The sequence below is a fragment of the Olea europaea genome, chromosome 22, assembly GCF_002742605.1.
Source record: "Olea europaea var. sylvestris chromosome 22, O_europaea_v1, whole genome shotgun sequence".
NCBI classification, from domain to species: Eukaryota; Viridiplantae; Streptophyta; class Magnoliopsida; order Lamiales; family Oleaceae; genus Olea; species Olea europaea.
In genome coordinates this window covers 13,100,047-13,118,709 of record NC_036258.1, presented here as the reverse complement: position 1 = coordinate 13,118,709, position 18,663 = coordinate 13,100,047, and the positions used below count along the sequence as shown (strand labels likewise).

The window sequence follows — 18,663 nt, the reverse complement described above, 5'->3', positions numbered from 1 at the left end:
TGTAATTAATTGTATATAAAGACTATTTTAAAGTTAAACCTAAAATTAAAGTGATCTAATAAAGAATTAAATAATTGGGTTTAGGACATCTAAATAAAGCGTGGGCCGAATTATGTGCAGAGACCAAATTTCTTTAAAATTGTATTTTATGATGGACGAAATACATATGAAAATGATATATATGGTTATGGTCCCCATTTCATATGCAACTTCTCATTCTTTATGTCATCTCATCAACACAAGAATTATAGAGGAAGTATATTGAAGAAGGAGTTCCTAAACCCATAATAAAAAAAATTCATCTTATTGAGATATCGACGTCTTACTCCATAACCATGAGGGAATAGTAGCTTGACAAATGGTTCGGTCCGATTTTGGTGCCCATTTAGGTACCAAACAGACCCCATAAATTGACAAATGGTTCATTCAATGCTAGACATAATGAGTATAAGGTCCTAAAAAAATAGACTTTATTTAATTTAGGTTGACCTAGGACAGAGGCTGACCTACGTCAAGATAACCCCACCTTTGAAACACTCTACAATCAAAAATCAAGACGAAATTTTCAAGAATCAAGATTAAAGATCCGAAAGACAAGATTCAAAGATTATAATTTAAGATTCATTATTCAAAATACAAATCTATGGATCAAGGCATGTTCCGTATTAATTATTATTTTTAATTATTTGACATAGAAATCTTTACAATTATGTAAAGTCTATAAAGTTTAAATTTAATAAATATTCAACAAATGGTATTAGGGTCTACTCCATGGTAAATCATTGGGATTAAAGGAATAATTGTGGTTGAAATTCATATATTGAGTTTCTAGAATATTTTAATTTAGAATTTGAATTTTTAGCCATAAATTTTGAAATTTAGAATTCAAAAAAGAATTTTAGGGTAGAAATAATTAGGTTTATATAAAATATTTCGGATGTGAATTTCGAACCTTAGATATCTAAATTTTGAATTTAAGGCAATTTTCCAACAATACAGCAGCACTGCAGTGTTGCGCCACCCAAAAGCAGCGTTACAGCACTATGATACAATACTAAAAATCGGGCCCAAATTGTGGAAGTCGCAGCGACGCTTAAAAGTTTTTTTTATTTTATTTTTTTATTTTTTTAAGTTCAAAACAAATAATAATAATAATAATAATAATAATAATAATAATAATAATAATAATAATAATAATAATAATAATAATAATAATAATAATAATAATAATAATAATAATAATAATAATAATAATAATAATAATAATAATAATAATAATAATAATAATAATAATAATAAATATCAAGAGGCAATCAATTCAAATCTTGGTGCTGTATATTTATTTTGGATTACTGATTTTCTAAAATGGATTAGTTGAAACAACATTCTAAGTAACCTTTCTTGACTAAGTTAATTTATTTGGAATGTTAGGAAGGTTGCGTGTATGTAATTCATGGGGATATTCGTCGGTCCAAATGAAAGTCAATATTTAACAAAATTATTTGCACACATGTGGTAATAAATATGTGACAATTGTAAAGTTTTCCATTATGTGAATATTGAGTTGATCCAACGAAAAACTTGATGTTCGATCAGATTTATTGTCAATATTTAATTACTACACCAAAACTATCACTTCCAAGTTGATATTTCTATCCAAGACAAAATATCAATGTTGTGATGGGTCTCTTGTGATGGGGCCCACCATTATTTAAAATTATTGATTATCCAATACGGATCTCCATGTGAACATGTTATTTAGGTTTTCTATTCGGTTAATCCATCTACTTCTGCAATATCTGCAAATATCAATTCAATTTTTGTGCTTGAACCAAAGTTTAAGGGCTGGAAAGAGAACGTTTGCATCATTTCTGGTAACATAGATCTAGACTTTGCTTTAAGGACTGAACAATCCACTACTCTTATGGATAAGAATTTCACTGATAAAATGGGACTCGAATAAGTTGAATCGTTCAAACTGCATAAATCTTATGATCATGAAACATAAAATTTCAGCAACAATCAGGGACACTCTGTCCAATAAGATAACTGTAAAGAAATGTCTTAAATAAATATTCCAAAACGCTTTGTGAAAGGACAATAAGGTCGAAACTAGTATGCTTCTAGCAAACTTAATTTCACTAAAGTGTAAGGATAAAGAAAATAAGGAGTATATTATGGATGTATTTGATCTTGTTTCAAAATCAACGGTATTAAAGTTCGAGTTGTTTGACAACTTGCTCATGTATATGGTTTTGATTTCTTTTCCTACATAATTCAGTTAATTTAAGGTCAGTTACAACTGTCAAAAGTAAGAGAGAATCAGAAGTACTCACTTGACAAATCCCTCTAGGGACAAGTTAAACAATAAAAAAGTTGCATCCCATTCGATTCAAAAGAAACAGCAAATGCCTGAAAATGATAAATCATTTAGCTATTACTTTGTGAAAATTTGGGACGCATGAAGAGAATTGTACTAAATAACACGCTTGGCATGTACAAAAAGTACACCTCTCACTTTGTTCTGTTCTGCGGTTAATTTAGTTTGAATACCAAGAAACATTTGATGGATAAATTTTGTTGTCACTACTTATATAAGTGCGTCTATACGGGGTTGCCTAAACTACCAGAAGCCAATTAATGCTTAAAAATTCATCTATGTGAGACGATGTCAAATTAGTTAAAGTTGACACTATAAGGACTTTTAGATTATTATTAAAGATTGGTTATTATTTGGATTTGAAATAAACATTTACGATACCGTCCTATTAAACGAAATTTGGTTTCTATTTCTACATTGGACAAATTCGGCTACAGTTGTTCAATTAGAAATAGTAAGTTTAGTCTTTTTCTAAATTCAAATATTGTAGGTACCAGTTCTTTATTTGGTTATAATAAACTATATCTAGTTAATAGGGTTACCTCTTAAAAAAAAACCTTGCATGTGAATTTATATGGTATTAAATATAAATTAACCAATGAGTATTTTGTTTTGTTACGACATAAGCAATTAGGTCATATTTCTCAAAAGAGAATGAAAAATCTTTTATCAGAAGGAATTCGTGATTCCTTAATTTTTCAGACTCAAGTATTTATATTAATTTCATTAAGAAAAACAAACTAATATAAGGAGATTAGGTACCAATAAAAACTTCGGATATCTTAAAACTAATTTATATAGATATTTGTGAACGATTTCCTTTGACTTCTAGGAATGGTCAACAATAATTTGTTATGTTCATAGACGAAATTATCTCATTTTGGCTACTATATCCTAAACACTGGACATGTTTAAGGCATAAAAGGCTGAAGTTGAAAATCAACTTAGTAAAAGAACAAAACGCATTAGATATGGTTGTGATGGTGAATAATATAACAAATATAACGGACTAGGATAACAATGTCCATGGCCTTTTGCTAAATTCTTAGAGGAATGTGGAATCATCCCATAGTACGCCACGACAACTTCTTCTAGTATGAACGGTGTTGCTGAAAGATGAAACAGAGCACTTAAGGACATGGTAATGAGTATGATTAATCTTTCCACCTTACCAGAATCTCTCTGTTGAGAACATTAAAAAACTACAGCTTATATTCTCAATAAAGTTCCAAGTAAAATAACTATCAAAACTCCTTATGAACTTTGGACAGGAAAGAAGCTTAGTTTGAAACATTTACATATTTGGGATTGTCCATCTGAGGCAGGGCCTTATAGGCCTAATAAAACTAAACTGAATTCCAGAACTGTCAGTTGTTATTTCACTGGATACTCGAAGAGGTCTAGGGGTTACAAAGTTTATGATCCCACAACGAAGTCAATTTTTGAAACAGGAAATGATCAATTCTTTGAGAATGTAAAGTTTGCGGAGGGAGATAAGATAAGAGATTTTTTTCTTTAAGGAGGAATATATGAATATTCCTTCTGTTACAATTAACTATGATCTGGGCCAAGAACAAATTCTTGCTCCAGATCTTGTTCAATAAGTAATTTTGGATCAATACTATATTATTAAATCTCTCATATACAATCAAAATATTGTTTTAGAAGGACAAACTCAACAATCTTAAGAATAAATGGCATTAAAGCCACTAAAGAAAAGAAAAAGGCAATTCGAATAATTTTATAATTTTTCTCCAAGAAAATATGAATTGTATTGTATTGGTGGAATAAGATCTGATCAATCAATTTTCATCATACAATGTAAATGAGTAATTCTTAAGAATGGATTGATGTCATGAATAAAGAAATAAAGTTCATGAGTAATAATGATGTTTGGGAACTAATCTCATTGCCTAAAGGTGCAAAACCCATTGATGCTAATGGATATTTAAAATCAAGAGAGATTCGAAGGGTGATGTGAAGAGATATAAGACTCGTCTTGTTGCAAATGGCTCTACTTAAAAGGAAGGCATTGATTTTAAAGACATTTTCTCTTCAATTTCTACAAAAGACTCTTTTAGAACTATTATGGAATTTGATCTTAAGCTACATCTCATGGTTTACAAATTAAAGAAATCCATCTATGGGCTTAAACAGGTTTTTCGTTAATGGTATCATAAATTTCATCAAATAATTATCTCATTTGATTTTGACATGAATTCAGTTGATGATTGTGTATACACAAGTTTAGTGGGAGTAAGTATATTTTCTGGTATTAGATATCAGTGACTCACTATTTGCCTACAATGATAAAGGATAATTGGATGAAAACAACATATTTATGTCATGGAATTTTGAGATGAAAGATATTGGTGGCGCCTCTTTTGTGTCAGGAATACAAATACGTTGAGATTGTTCCCGTTGCATAGTTGGATTATTATAAAAGAGTTATATTGATAAAGTTATTAAAGAATTTGGGATGCATGTATGTAAACCAGATAATACCCCTATTATTAAGGGAGACAAGTTTAGTCTCAATTAATACCCCAAGGATAAACTTAAAGAAATGAAAGTATAGAAAATTTCCTGTACTTCTACAATTGGAAGATTAATGTATGCTGATGTTTTCATATGTCCGGATATGACATTCATTGGTTGAATGCTAGGCAAGTATTTAAATAACTCTAGAATGGATATTTGGAAAGCAACCAATTAGGTTATTCGGTATTTATAGAGAAATAAGAATCACGTGATCACATTCAAGAAAATCAGACCAATTGGAGATCATTGGATATTATGATTTCGATCATGAAATATGATTGTAAAATTTTGTCACTAGGCTGCATATTTTGGATGGATTTGAAAGACTATTTTGGTTATTCTGTGGCAATAGCAGTCTTGTATTTCAACAATAGCTTGATAATGTCAAAATTTATAGATATTAAGTTTTTAGTTATTAAGGAGATAATTTAGAATATTCAAGTTTCTATGAAATAATTAGGACAAGCACTATAATTGTGAATCCGCTTTCCGAGAGTTTATCATCCAAGATATTTCATGAGCATATTGCTCACATGGGTATTACATTTTTTTTTATAATATGTCAGTTTATAGGGAGTTTTATTCAGATGTTGTCTGTTTTGGACACATAATTCTGTCCATGAATTTTGGTTTATTTTAGAAATAAAGCATTCAATTTAGTTTCACCTTGATTAAAGTTTTAGTTTGATCTCATAAAGTAAGACCATTTGGAAAATAGACATGTTCATATCATATTGCAGGTAATTTTCACGCTACACATTCATAATTCATTTATGTCATTTGATTGTGTTGATATATGTGATCAATGAGGGTTTAGTTATGATAATTGTAATGAAAATCGCTTTGATCTTATATTAATATAATTAATGGACGAGATTGTTTAGAGATGTCTTTTGGTTATGATAGCAAACGTATTGAGCTCATAAGATTATACACATTTATAAGGTAACATATGTGGCCCAAGTGGAAGATTGGTGAAAAATTATTAATTTGCCATGTCGGCCAACATATGTAATTAATTGTGCATAAAGACTATTTTAGAGTTAAGCTCAAAATTAAAGTAATCTAATAAAGAAATAAGTAATTGAGTTTAGGACATCTAAATAAAGTGTGAACCGGATTATACGTATAGAGACAGGATTTCTTGATAATTGTATTTAATGATGGACAAAATACATATGAAAACTATATATAGGGTTATGGTTCCCAATTCACATGTAAATCCTGATTCTTTGTGTCATCTCATTAACACAAGAATTATAGAGAAGGCATATTAAAGAGGAAGATTCTAAACCTAAAATCAAGAAAAGGCTATCTATAATCAAGAATCAAAAAAAAGAATTCAAGAATCCATAATTAAGAATCACGATTAAAGATCCGAAAGATACTATTCAAATATTATAATAGAAAGATTCATTATTCGAGATACAAATCAATAGATCAAGGTATGTTCCACATTAATTATTTTTCTTGATGGTTTGACATGAAGATCTTAACAATTATGTGAAGTTTGTAAAGTTTAAATTTCATAAATATTCAACATTATCTTATATCGAACTAGGAAGAAATTTATACAATTTCCATTTTCCAACATCCAATTCTCAAGAAGTTAGATCTGTTGTCCATTTTTTAAAGTAAATTCAATTATTATTGACACATCATCAATTTAGTAGGTTAGTAATGAAGTTAATGAGGATATATTTTAAATAACATATTAAGTGTTGATGATATGTAACGAATTAATTGGATGAACAGCAAAATGGATAGCAAATTTGGACAATAAATCTCGACTCAATCTCAAAAGTTTTCTTTCCTTTGTACTTAAATGCTACATTATACAAGAAATTTATTTTTATATATTTGCAGAATACAGAACTTGCTCAAAATATTCTAACTGGACACAGTTAGCATATAATCATTCCTTAATTTTAAGAATGATATTGTTTAATTTCATTGGTATATAGCATTGAATAATATTATTTGTACATAAGTAATTACATAATATTTTACATATAGATGATGTGTCAAAAAGATAGTAGGAAAGTGGTTTTTTTTTTTTTTTTTTTTTTTTTTTTTTTTATTCTTTAGTTGTTTAATTCTGACTCAATTCTGACCACATTATGTGGGTATAAATCATTATGTAAACTTATTACATATTATAGCACAATAATTTTTGAATTAAACTACTTGTATATGCAAAATGTACACCTTGATTATGTGTCAAAAATCTGATAGTTGATTGGAAGAGGAGTTGTAAAGATCAATACATCAAAATCTGCCAACTCATATAGGTGTAAACCATTGTATCAACATTTATGTACATATAGCACATAGTCCTATATTTTTATTGCAATACATGGGTGTATAATGCAAGCAGGAAAGATTGTTTTTAAGTTAGTTGGCAAGCTGTAAGCTTAATTAAATTGTGCACTTAATAATTAATTGAAATCCTAAGATCGCTAGTGAATTGTCCAAATAGTCATTGAACTTTAAAAATCACATCATTCATCACTAAACTTTCATTTTGTAATCTCGTTAGTCACCGAGCTCAAATTCTGTTAAAAAAACTGACGGAGTGTTGACGTGGTTGGCTGATGTGTCAACTAGTGGATGCCAAGTCAAGCAAATGATATACACATAATTTTTTTTTGAACGTGTTTAAAAAAAAAAAAAAAACCATGTTCACCGCCACCAACTGTCGATTCCCACCTCCAAAAAACCACCATCCTGCCACCTAGGCCACCGGGTATCACCGCTATCGATATTGGCCTCAACTGCCCAACAAATCCCAACCACCATCCCGGCCTCACGCTGCTCCCAAACGCACCCTGGTAACCACCAAACCCCTCACCGTTCATGGCCAAAAAACTCGATAGCAACCACCCTTTCAGTAACACCCATCACGGCCAACATATATTAGCCTCCTCTACACTCTAAGGCACATCCAACCATGGTTTCATGTCATCAAATAGTAAAGCAATTCAAAATTTTCAGGCTTAAATTTTTAGCCCCCACAAGCACGCATGTACCCGATGTGAATTCGCCTCCAATTGACTTGCAAAATGATGTCATTGCAACAAATTGGACCTAGTACAACTTTCAACAGGTTAATACGACCTTGGGTAACTCCTCAATTAATCCATTACTTGCTCCAATTTTCTAAATAAAAAATATGCCCAACTTTTTAGCCATTTGACATAAATCTGCCCCTTTTTTGTTGATATGCGAATTTGCTGTCGATGTGGTTTACAGTGATTGGTGGTGGTTGATTCTGAGGAGGGAGATGGAGATATCTTCTGCTGGTGCGAATTTGTTGTGTTTCAGTTCAACTTTCTTTTTTTCATTTTTTTTTCCTTTTTTTTTTCTTTTTTCTTTTGAGGGAGTTTTGCACGACGTCAGCCAACCATGTCAACACTCCATCAATGTCTTAATGAAATTTGAGCTTAGTGACTAACGAGATTACAAAATGAAAGTTTAGTGATAAATGAGATGATTTTTAAAGTTCAATGACCTCGTGAAAACTTTCTGCAAAGTTCAGTGACTATTTGGGCAATTCACTCTTAGATTGCTCAAGTTTAGTACAAAATAGTTTACTTCGATAAAAAGAAAGTGAAATGACATTAAAGGATCTGAAAATGGAATGATATGTTTCAATCACAAGGGAAGTATTGGAACCAAGAAGCGACTCACCTCTTGAGCGAGGCAGGGAGTAAGATCCTCAAATTTTCTCCTGTAACTTTTTTTAAAATTTTTTTTTTTTTTGTTGTTGAAAATGCCCACTCAGGATTTTTGTAAATTGAATAAGTATCTACCAAATTCTCCACACGAAATAATTACTTTTACTCACAAGGGATTGAGGGAGCTTGCAGGGGAGAGGGATGTGGGGCTCGCAGGACTGGAGTATAGTAGATGCGTGCAATTTAACCATTTAACTGTGACATTCATGTTCTCATCTATTCAATGTAACTTGGTTGATGTCACTTCTTGTGCACGCTAAATAAGTACAATAGGACGGAGAATAAATATATTTCAAATATGCATCATAACATAATTAAAAATGCGATCAATAACAACAATCAAGATTAGCAAATGGAAGTGCAGAAAAAGTGTAACATGCATATTCATGAGCCCTTTAAGTCATCATGGCTCCTTGACATTCTCCAGATAAACTTTCTTCTCCTCTGGACTCATAAAAGCAGTTACAGGAAATGACCTACCAATCCCCATGGGAGTCTTGAAATAAATTTTCTTAGCATCAGATTCTTCAGTACTCATTTCAACTATTGGCACCCACAAAAGCAACTGTTTGCTCTTTATACCAGTCATTTTCTTCATCCTGCCTTTCTCCACATATGCAGTAACCTCATTGGCATAGCTAACAAGTGTGTTACTCCCGACAAAGAAATGCTCATAGGGAGCCCTCTGTTTCATCCAAACGAAGCCCGTCTCACGAACTCGTCCACATTCTACAAGGTCCTTGAGAGGAAGTACACCTCTGGGAAATCCCAGCTCTTCTAGGAGCTCAATAGAGTGTTGGTAGCATTCTTCAGCTCCACGCACAATTTCTGCTCCGGCACGTTCATCTGCTTGTGATTTCTTGCTAGCCATTTTTAGCTTGAATTTTGATTGTTTTGTCGTAGAATTTGGATTACAAATTTATACACAAAGTAGGGAAGATTGGTTAAGATTTGTGAGCAGGAAGTTGAGCTAAAAGCCAACTAAAATAATTTAATTGAATAGCTTTATATGGTTACAAGGTGGTTCACCTACCAATTAATTGGCATCCTTGGCTATGTCAAGGCATATTCATACCCCCATGTCATTTATGTACAACAATCAGTGCCAATGTCTGAATGATATATAAACATCAACTTTTGACTTAACGTTAACATCGATATTTCCAAGTTTCAGAGTTTATGAAAGGCAACATTCTCAATTATAGAGTCAAAAACCCAATAAAAGCAAACTATTATTCAAGCCTCATGTTACAAACACTAAACACATATCGACTGAATTAACCCAGTTCCAGAACTCCACGGTTCTCAAATCTCAGTTTTCACCTTTGCATCACCATTTGGTAACGTGCTTTGACCTTGTGCAAACCGTTTTGTCTCCTGTATTAGACAAAAAAAGTTAAAAGGCGAATGTCAAATTAAAAAATGTTTCCAACTATATAACATTACAAGGGAAAAAAATAAATTAATGATACAGGCTCGATTTGTTTAGTACTTGTTAGAAAGATCTATTAATTTACATAGAAAACCTTATTGTGCTTAACATTATTAACTGACAAAAACAAAGTTGGTTGTCCAACATCTATAGCCAGCTAAGCCAACATTTCTATTGTTAAAAACCAGCCAAACCCCATTAGCAGATCACAAAATTTTTGATACTCGGTCCTATGAGTCTACAATTTATCCACTTCCAGAAGTTGCATATCTTCTCTACCTTACAGCTTAAGTGTTCATTCTTTTCCTTTTCACCTTTTTTTCTTTGTTGAGGTGGAGTACGATACCCTTTCCATTTAAAATCTACGGGGCTAATCTACAGGTAAAGCAAATATAAGACTCTTCCACTGGTTGATGTGGTTGCTGGAGTCAATTTACTTCACTTAACATTAAAAAAAAGTTGGGTACTTAAACCTAATACTATAAATCCATTTCAAGCAAATACGTGGTGCTATGTAAAGGCTGATATTTTCAGTTTACTACCATTTATTGAAGACTTTGCATTTATCAATCATAAAAGGAATTGACTTCCCAACATGCCCCAAAAACTTGTGCACCTATTACTCCTAATGGTCACAACTGCACAAATTGTTCGTCAAGATTTTTCCAGGAATTATGATTTCCTCGTATTCCCTTTCCTCATCTAAGTTAACACGTGGTACTACGATGATGAAACAGTATAGCTAATAAGAACAGCACGAAGTGATCAAAACCAGAGTATTTTATTATAACAAAATCATGAGTTATTCTTGAAGCAATAAATCCCACTAGAAACTTGGGAAAGTTAAAACTCAAAAGTAAAAAATATATCATAAAGCAAGAATTTCATTGTTTCACACATGTAACGTGTTACCACCATAAAAAAATAATAACTCACAGCTGCAGAAGCTGCACGTATATCCCTATATGCTTCAACTTCATCAGGAAATGTCTGTTCCAGTTCCTCGAGCAGATGGCGTCTTAAGCCCTGCATCATAAAAGAAATAACAGTTATTTCACTTTAGCTCGCACCAAACACAGTTAGAACCTTTTTTTAAATAAATTGCCATTGCAGAGAAAATGAATCTGTTATAGATGCGATAAGCTATAATGGAAATTCATAGTAGCATACTAGCATTTATACGACAATAAAAAGCCTAAGAAAATTACAGGGGGTCTGTCAAGGATTTTCTATCATGGCGAGTTTTATTATTAATATGGCTCTTTTCTAACAGTAAATAGTAGGAAAATTCAATGATTAACAAATGCTGAAGATTAGTGCAGATTTACTGGTAAGACAGACTATTTCCAACTATGAGCTTCATCTCCCAAGGAACGACAATCAACAATTGTGGAGAGGAAAAAAAATAAAAATTAAAAAATTTGAACTTCAGATCAAGGAATCAAAGGAATCACTTAGGTCTTAATACCTATGAATTTGGTTGCCTGTCAAGGAATTGCATCATCAGCTCATCAGAGGGTACAACAAGATTCAGATTTTAGAAATAGATGAGAATGAACGAATTTTGAACCCCAAATTATAAAGAAACCGACAAAAAGAAACCATGTTCACAAAACTTCCTAGGATAAAAAAAAAATAAAAATAAAAATACAGGGTATGGATAATGTTGCTCAGGTTCAAAATTTGGACATGGACTATGTTATCTTTTTTGTCATTTGATAAGAAGGTGGTCGAATATTCAAATGGTTGGCAAAAATTTATAAACTTCAACAAATAAGGTATTCATTCAACCGTATGGAAATGTAAAAAGTTTAAAGGAAGCCAATGCAATAAACTCAGCCAACTTCAAAAGATTCCATTCTTTATTTTATCCTTTCTTTGTTCACCTAATTCGCAATTTTATTCCTTATTTTAGATTCTAACAATGATTTTGAATATACATTTGGCTTCTAACGACGATATTGAATTTACATTTGGGAACAGACTGCTGATCTTGGTCCAGAAAAATGGAATGATTGGGTCATTCACCTTCAACTAGAGGTCAGAAGTAGCGGTCCTTGATATGAATCTCTTACTTCATTGGAAGGGAAACTGACAAAGTAATTATGGTTTCTCCCAATTAGTTATTCCAACTCCCTAATTTCATGCAAACAGATTGTACAAATATGATTGTTCAAATATAGATTAAGGATTTAACTTTTACTATTGAGCTTTCTTTGGGGATAAAATGTCCTATTTGAACTTTACTAGAACTCTTTGCCAATGTTACTTTTACTTCTTCCAGATTCCACACATTACTTTCAAATATCTCAGCTTCGGCAAGCAGGTTGTTAGTATAGAGATATTTTTGTACACTTTCCAGCTTCAACCAGAGCGCCTACCTGTTTTTTGGATCAGATGTGAAAATCATTCTTTGCTGCTCAAGAATATATTTGATTAATGGGGAACAGGAGCAAAATTACTTGAGAAAATGCACATACGAACTCAAGTTATATAAAGTAATGAGCCATATAAATCAGTTGCAGGTAAATTCTACAAAAGAACTCAAATGAAAGGAACTTCTTAATACCTAAGCAAAATACAAGTTGCAATCAGCCATAAAACTAATTTAAAAATGAGAAGGCAAACCACTTCACATATAAATTAAAATGCACGGTTTTAAAGAAAAAGACCAACCTTGAAGGTGTCAGTTTTGCCTTTAGTAATCTGGTTTTTGGCAATGCAACTATTCAACACGTCCCGGGTAAATTCATCTGGATTCTTCCCATCATCTATCAAACTAAAGGCAGGATATAGAAAATGCATATTCGTTGTTGAACCCAAAAAAAAAAAAAAAAAAAAAAAAAAAGTGAATAGATACTAATAATTCACCAGTTTTAAGAACATTTTTAATAAAGAAAAACTTACTTAAGAACCTCCATTGGCACCTGAATATTACAGTTCTCCGCTAATTTCGTCATATTATCCAGCTCCAACACTAAATTATTCCTATTTGTTCCAAAAAAAAGGAACCAATTTTATTAAAACAAAAAAAAAAAAGTGAATAGATACTAATAATTCACCAGTTTTAAGAACATTTTTAATAAAGAAAAACTTACTTAAGAACCTCCATTGGCACCTGAATATTACAGTTCTCCGCTAATTTCGTCATATTATCCAGCTCCAACACTAAATTATTCCTATTTGTTCCAACAAAAAGGAACAAATTTTATTAAAACAAAAAAAAAAAGGGACCGACTCAGTTAAAAAATGAAAAAAAATAAATAAATATAGTAATTGACCAAAAAAATTAGGCTATTACATGCGCTGGAGAAGGGGTAATTGGGATGCCACGTTGTAAGAGGAGACGGTAAGGTAGAGCTGATGGAGGATGCCTAATGTTTTCTGGATTGAATTGATAACTAGGGTTAAGTTTTGTTTTGAATCGTCCGTCGGAGTTGCGGCGTTGGTGGCTGAAGATTCCATGGGGGATGGGTCGTTGGATTGTGGAATAGTTACGCCGTTCCCACCGCCGGTTGCTGCCGCTGATGTACTCAGTGACGAGTCCATGTTCTCGAAATTGGGAAGGGTCGTGAGGATGGACAAGGACTTGTGCCAAAGACGAGAGATCTGTTAAAAAGGATACCAATAAATATTAGACACGTGTGTCTGACAATTTTAAGGGCGCCCATTTAGTATTGAAAATTACAAAAATCATTTTTATTACTATAAATTTTTCATTTAACTATTTTCTCTTGTGTTAAAAATAAAATTGTATATTTTTAAATATATTTGTCCAGATTATCTTTTTAAAATATTATCACGTTATAATTGTACTAACTACTAAGTCTTGTAAATAAAATAATATTTATGAATGATCATTGTATTTGTCAAACATAATTGTAATCTATAAATATGAGATTTTAATTCTCAATAAAATACACATATAATTATTAATTTCTTTATTTTCTTTTATTTTTTCTTTAATTTATAATATATTATCAGTACGAAATTCTAACCAATTGAATTGGCAAAATTATTCTTCTTTCTACTTATAAATCTCTAAGGGTAGGAAAAACAATTTTTTCATTCAATCAAATAAAGACAATAAATTCTATCCAATTGAGTTACAAAGAAACTCTTCTTTCCCGTTCAATATTCGCTTAATTTTGAGTTGTGTAACAAAGCGGTATAGTTATTCAATATGATTATATTGTTTTGACTGTATTGTACCAATTTATTATAAATTAATATTTGTTTAAATATAATTTTTTTGCACAATATTCCAAAAAAATATTATCTTATTATTCTTGAAACAAAATTCCGAATTAATATTAGAATTTTACCACAAAAATAGGAAATGGGGACATGGATTAAATTCAGGTGCCACATGACATTGGCTAGTTTTTTTTTTTTTTTTTTTTTAATGTACAGTCAAGTGTTGCCATGCAGTACCTAAATTTAAACCCTTTTTTCATTCTCCGTCAAAGTAGCGTTATACTTAATATTATAAAAGAATATTGTAGAATTACTTGAAAATTGAATATTATTTTGTTGTTGTTTGATAAGCACAAATTCACACATAATATAATAATATCTAAAAATGGTATTATATTGTTACTCTTGAAAAATATAATATTTGTACATATTATATTTTAAACAAATTTCATATCAATATTGTATGACTCCGTTTAATTAATATTCTAGAGAAATATTAAGTTAATACTTTGAAGAAGTATAAACATTATACATCTTAAGGTTCTAAAAATTATTTTATTGTTACCTCCTCAATAAAATATCTTAAGCTCTAACGAGTGATATTTTATAACGCCAGTTCGCTGATTCACAATTTAATTGAATTGTTTTTTAAGCATTAGGGGAAAAAAATAGTAGCTGAAAAAATTTCATAATGCATCATATAGTGCTATCCATATCTTCGCACTTAACAATATAAAAAGATAAATCATTTCTAAGATGCAGTTATTGACCTATAAGAGATCAATAAAATCCCATATAGATGCTCCATCTCTTATATTGATGTTTTAGAAGGACAAAACTATTGTATTATATAAATGACATGTTTGAAATGCTCTGATATTCGGTTTTAAAGATAAAAATTCTTGAAAAAATGGGAGCATATAAGAAAGATAGTCTCATTTAAGAAATAAAAAATATATACATATACACAACAAATTATAAAAACCTCAAAACAAGTTCAATAGTTCAAGCACTTGTTGAAAGTGGAATATATCTTATTAAGTTATGTCATTATGAAAAAATAGAATCGAAAAAGAAAAAAGTTGTCGACAATAAGTACATGACATGTTGCTTCATATTGTGAATAACGAGGATATCAAAATAAATTTATCGAAGTATATAAATTGAAAACATGATTGGTTAAATAAAATGAAGCATTCTTATCAAAATTGAACTTATTAGAGAAAGTTGAAGTTTTTGCAATTGCAGTTTGAATACTTAAAAGTGTATACTTATGTGAAAAGGAATTGAGAAAAATAAATTTGTCATATGTAATATATGATTCTTAACATAATGAATTTAGCAAAAACTTATATAAATGGATAAATCATCACGTGATAGATGCAATCTAATGAGTGTATTTCATTCATACTTTAGATACCATCTAAACTTGATATTTAGCTAATTCCTATGAGTTTAGAACGTTTTAATATGTGCTTTGATATTGTGATATAAGTTGATGAGATTGATGGAAATAAGCAAAAATTGAAAAAATAGAGAAAATAGCTAAGTTGTAAGAGATCCAAAGTTCGGGAACTAAAGTGTAAATACAAAAAAATTGTGTCAGACCTCATAATAAAGATTCAAGAGTGCTCGAAGTCAATTAGATAAAGATAGGCATCAAAGGGAACAAATATAGCCAAAGCATGATCACAGATCAATTTATTACTGAAGAAGTTATGCTCCGATTTTTTAGTCTCATATTGAGACCCATTTTTGATATAGTAAACGTTCGAATTGGAAAATTATATCTAAAGCAAAGTTATAACCTTTTGAGTTAGCTTACTAATGAATCTTGAATCGTCTCAATTAGATATCGGGAAAAGAAGTTATGATAAAATACTAAAAGTTGCGCAATGCCATCGTGCACTCAAAGTGGGAGCCACGACGCCCATCCCACCATGCTGAAATAAAACAGAATACACGGTACCACAAAATCGATATAGAGGCGTCGAGGTGCCGCCTTGCAGGAAAAGTGTTTTTTAACTCTTTTTTTTGGCCCAATTCAACCCTAATTCGTCAAAAAATCTCAAAATGCTATAACCCTAAAGACCACAATTGAGGAGAGAAATCAACCAATTAAAACAGGGGCAAGATTCAAGAAATCAAAAGGAAGCAAGAACAACAACAAGAGAAGAAATTAGAGATCTACAACCGAGTTTTTCCATTCTCTTCCTTATGTTTTCTTATATGAATTTTAGTATTTTCCTAGGTTATACCATGAACTAGATTCATATTCTAGGGTTTGATTGTAACCAAAATTTGAGATTACGGTTTGATTCCGTTATAATTATTTATGTATGATTTCACACATATGTTTAATTGTGTTATGAAATTAATGCTTTTAATTAGTTGGCCACTAATTGAATGAATAGATGCTAATCAATTTCGACACTTGAGAGAGGGGAATCTAGGTACGATCACAGGATTAACATAATGTAGATTTCATGGGTTTCGAGATAAAGTGTAGGATCTATGAAGTTTACAGCATAAAATAATCATAAACTTGATAAATCTTTGATTTTAATTCGAAATATGAAATCTAGGAATAATTTCTAGCCGGCACTTGAGAGAGGGGAGAGAATTACATTAGGATTCTTGTTTTTAAACATGAAAAAAAATTGACTAGAATAGTTAGACACAAATGAATTATAATTGATAGTTATGTGAAATCATTTCCTAGGCCTTTCCTATATTGATTTATTCGTATAAATTGTATTCCTTGATCTAACACAACGATTCCTCTTAATAATAGATAACATTATTGATTACAAATTTCATTTGTCTAGATAAAATAGAAGTTACATAATTATAGTACTTAGTAAAAATTAAGTTACAATCCTTGTAGGTTCGTTACTCTTAACTTTATTACTATATTACAAAACCTGACACCGTACACTTGCTGTATAAATCACCTTACAAAAAATGCATGACAATTTTTTGGCGCCGTTGTCGAGAATTGTTTAATTTAATTTTTACCAATATCATTACCAAGTAGCTTGTGTTTTAATTTAGATTTTCTTTTATTTTGTTAATATTGGCCACCCACCTTGATCTCTTTGGTATTTTTTAGGTACTATTCAATAGTATATTCATGATTCCTACATTTGGCAAGAGAGCAGAGCAATTGAAATAAGTAATCTCGACATGGATAGAATTACATGCTTGTAGAAGATATCTTTTGTCAACTTTGTTATGGGATGCATAACACCGAGCATTGTTTGTATAGACGCATTGACCTCAGTAAGGTAAAGCTTCTAGGGTTCATAGAATACTTAAAATATAAAAAAGAAGCGATTAACAAATCTGATGAAGACTGCATGCCTTTGGGAGATTATGTACTTGTCGATTGGGGTGAGGATGTCACTTTGTGGGAAATGGTCCTCCTTTGTTGAATGAGAGGGTAACTGCAAAATACTATAATAAACTTGTGAAGTTAAAAGAGTGAAATATATGTAGTGGAGATTGGAGTTACTTGAATGAGTTCAAAAGGTAAAAATACATCCACTTGAAGGGGTTGAAAAGAGAGACTTCTCGTTGCTCGTAAATCTAGAATGCGAATCGATCAGTCAATTTGAATGCGAATTGATCAGTCAAGTCGTAGAAATTTCAACGATTGTAGAATAGTTTAAAGTGAATGACAACTTGATCACAAATGAACTGAATGAAGATGTAGAAATCAATGAAGATGAAAACAATGTACATTCATCCAAATTCATTGATTGTATAGAAATTGATTTTGTGATTAAGTCTAATAAGAAGTTGAAGTCTACTTTATTGTGTTTGAATTGGATGACATGGAAAATCCTTATTACATTGAAAAGGACAATGTGGAGATCTGGAAAAATACAAAAAGTGGAGCAAAGTCAAGAGAAAAAAATGAGTAAGGCATCCAAAGCCTTCTTTAGATGCCCATGATCATTTGCCAAAGTCAAGCTAATGACTTTAAAGAAGCGCTTATTGGGAGGCAACCCAAACTTTCTTTTTTTATTTATTTTTTTCGAGTTATATGATAGTTTAGTTTATTTTTACAGTTTAGTTAAGAACCATCATCTATATCCCATCTTCCCTTAGATTTTGAGTAATTAAGTTGGTTATTAAATATTTGAGCAAAGTAATCTTTGTTCCATATATTTAATATCTAAAATTTGATTTTTTAGAAACATGACATTACGGAACACCCAAACCAACATTAACAAGGAGAAAACAAGATAAATCTCAAGTTTGGGGGAGAAGATAGAAGAAGCATCCATCAAATCCACATCACAAGCACCAAAACATCATGGGCAATGTAGACAATTTTGGGAAGTTCTCTTCTTTTTTCTTTAATTTCACAT

The 18,663-nt window shown here is 31.0% G+C and overlaps 2 protein-coding genes across 2 annotated transcripts; both read right to left on the bottom strand.

Moving 5' to 3' along the window:
* Positions 1 to 8,919: 8,919 nt before the first annotated feature.
* LOC111371754 lies at positions 8,920 to 9,570 on the bottom strand. Its single transcript, XM_022993894.1, has one exon. The coding sequence runs from the start codon at positions 9,527 to 9,529 to the stop codon at positions 9,062 to 9,064; it is 468 nt and encodes a 155-aa protein (XP_022849662.1). The 5' UTR covers positions 9,530 to 9,570; the 3' UTR covers positions 8,920 to 9,061.
* A 152-nt stretch (positions 9,571 to 9,722) lies between these two features.
* LOC111371753 (mediator of RNA polymerase II transcription subunit 10b-like) lies at positions 9,723 to 13,705 on the bottom strand. Its single transcript, XM_022993893.1, has 5 exons — positions 13,392 to 13,705; positions 13,189 to 13,269; positions 12,767 to 12,869; positions 11,027 to 11,116; positions 9,723 to 10,035 (listed from the first exon to the last, which is right to left on the bottom strand). Exons 1-5 carry the CDS (start codon positions 13,637 to 13,639, stop codon positions 9,964 to 9,966), a joined length of 594 nt encoding a protein of 197 aa, XP_022849661.1. The 5' UTR covers positions 13,640 to 13,705; the 3' UTR covers positions 9,723 to 9,963.
* Between the last annotated feature and the right edge of the window lie 4,958 nt (positions 13,706 to 18,663).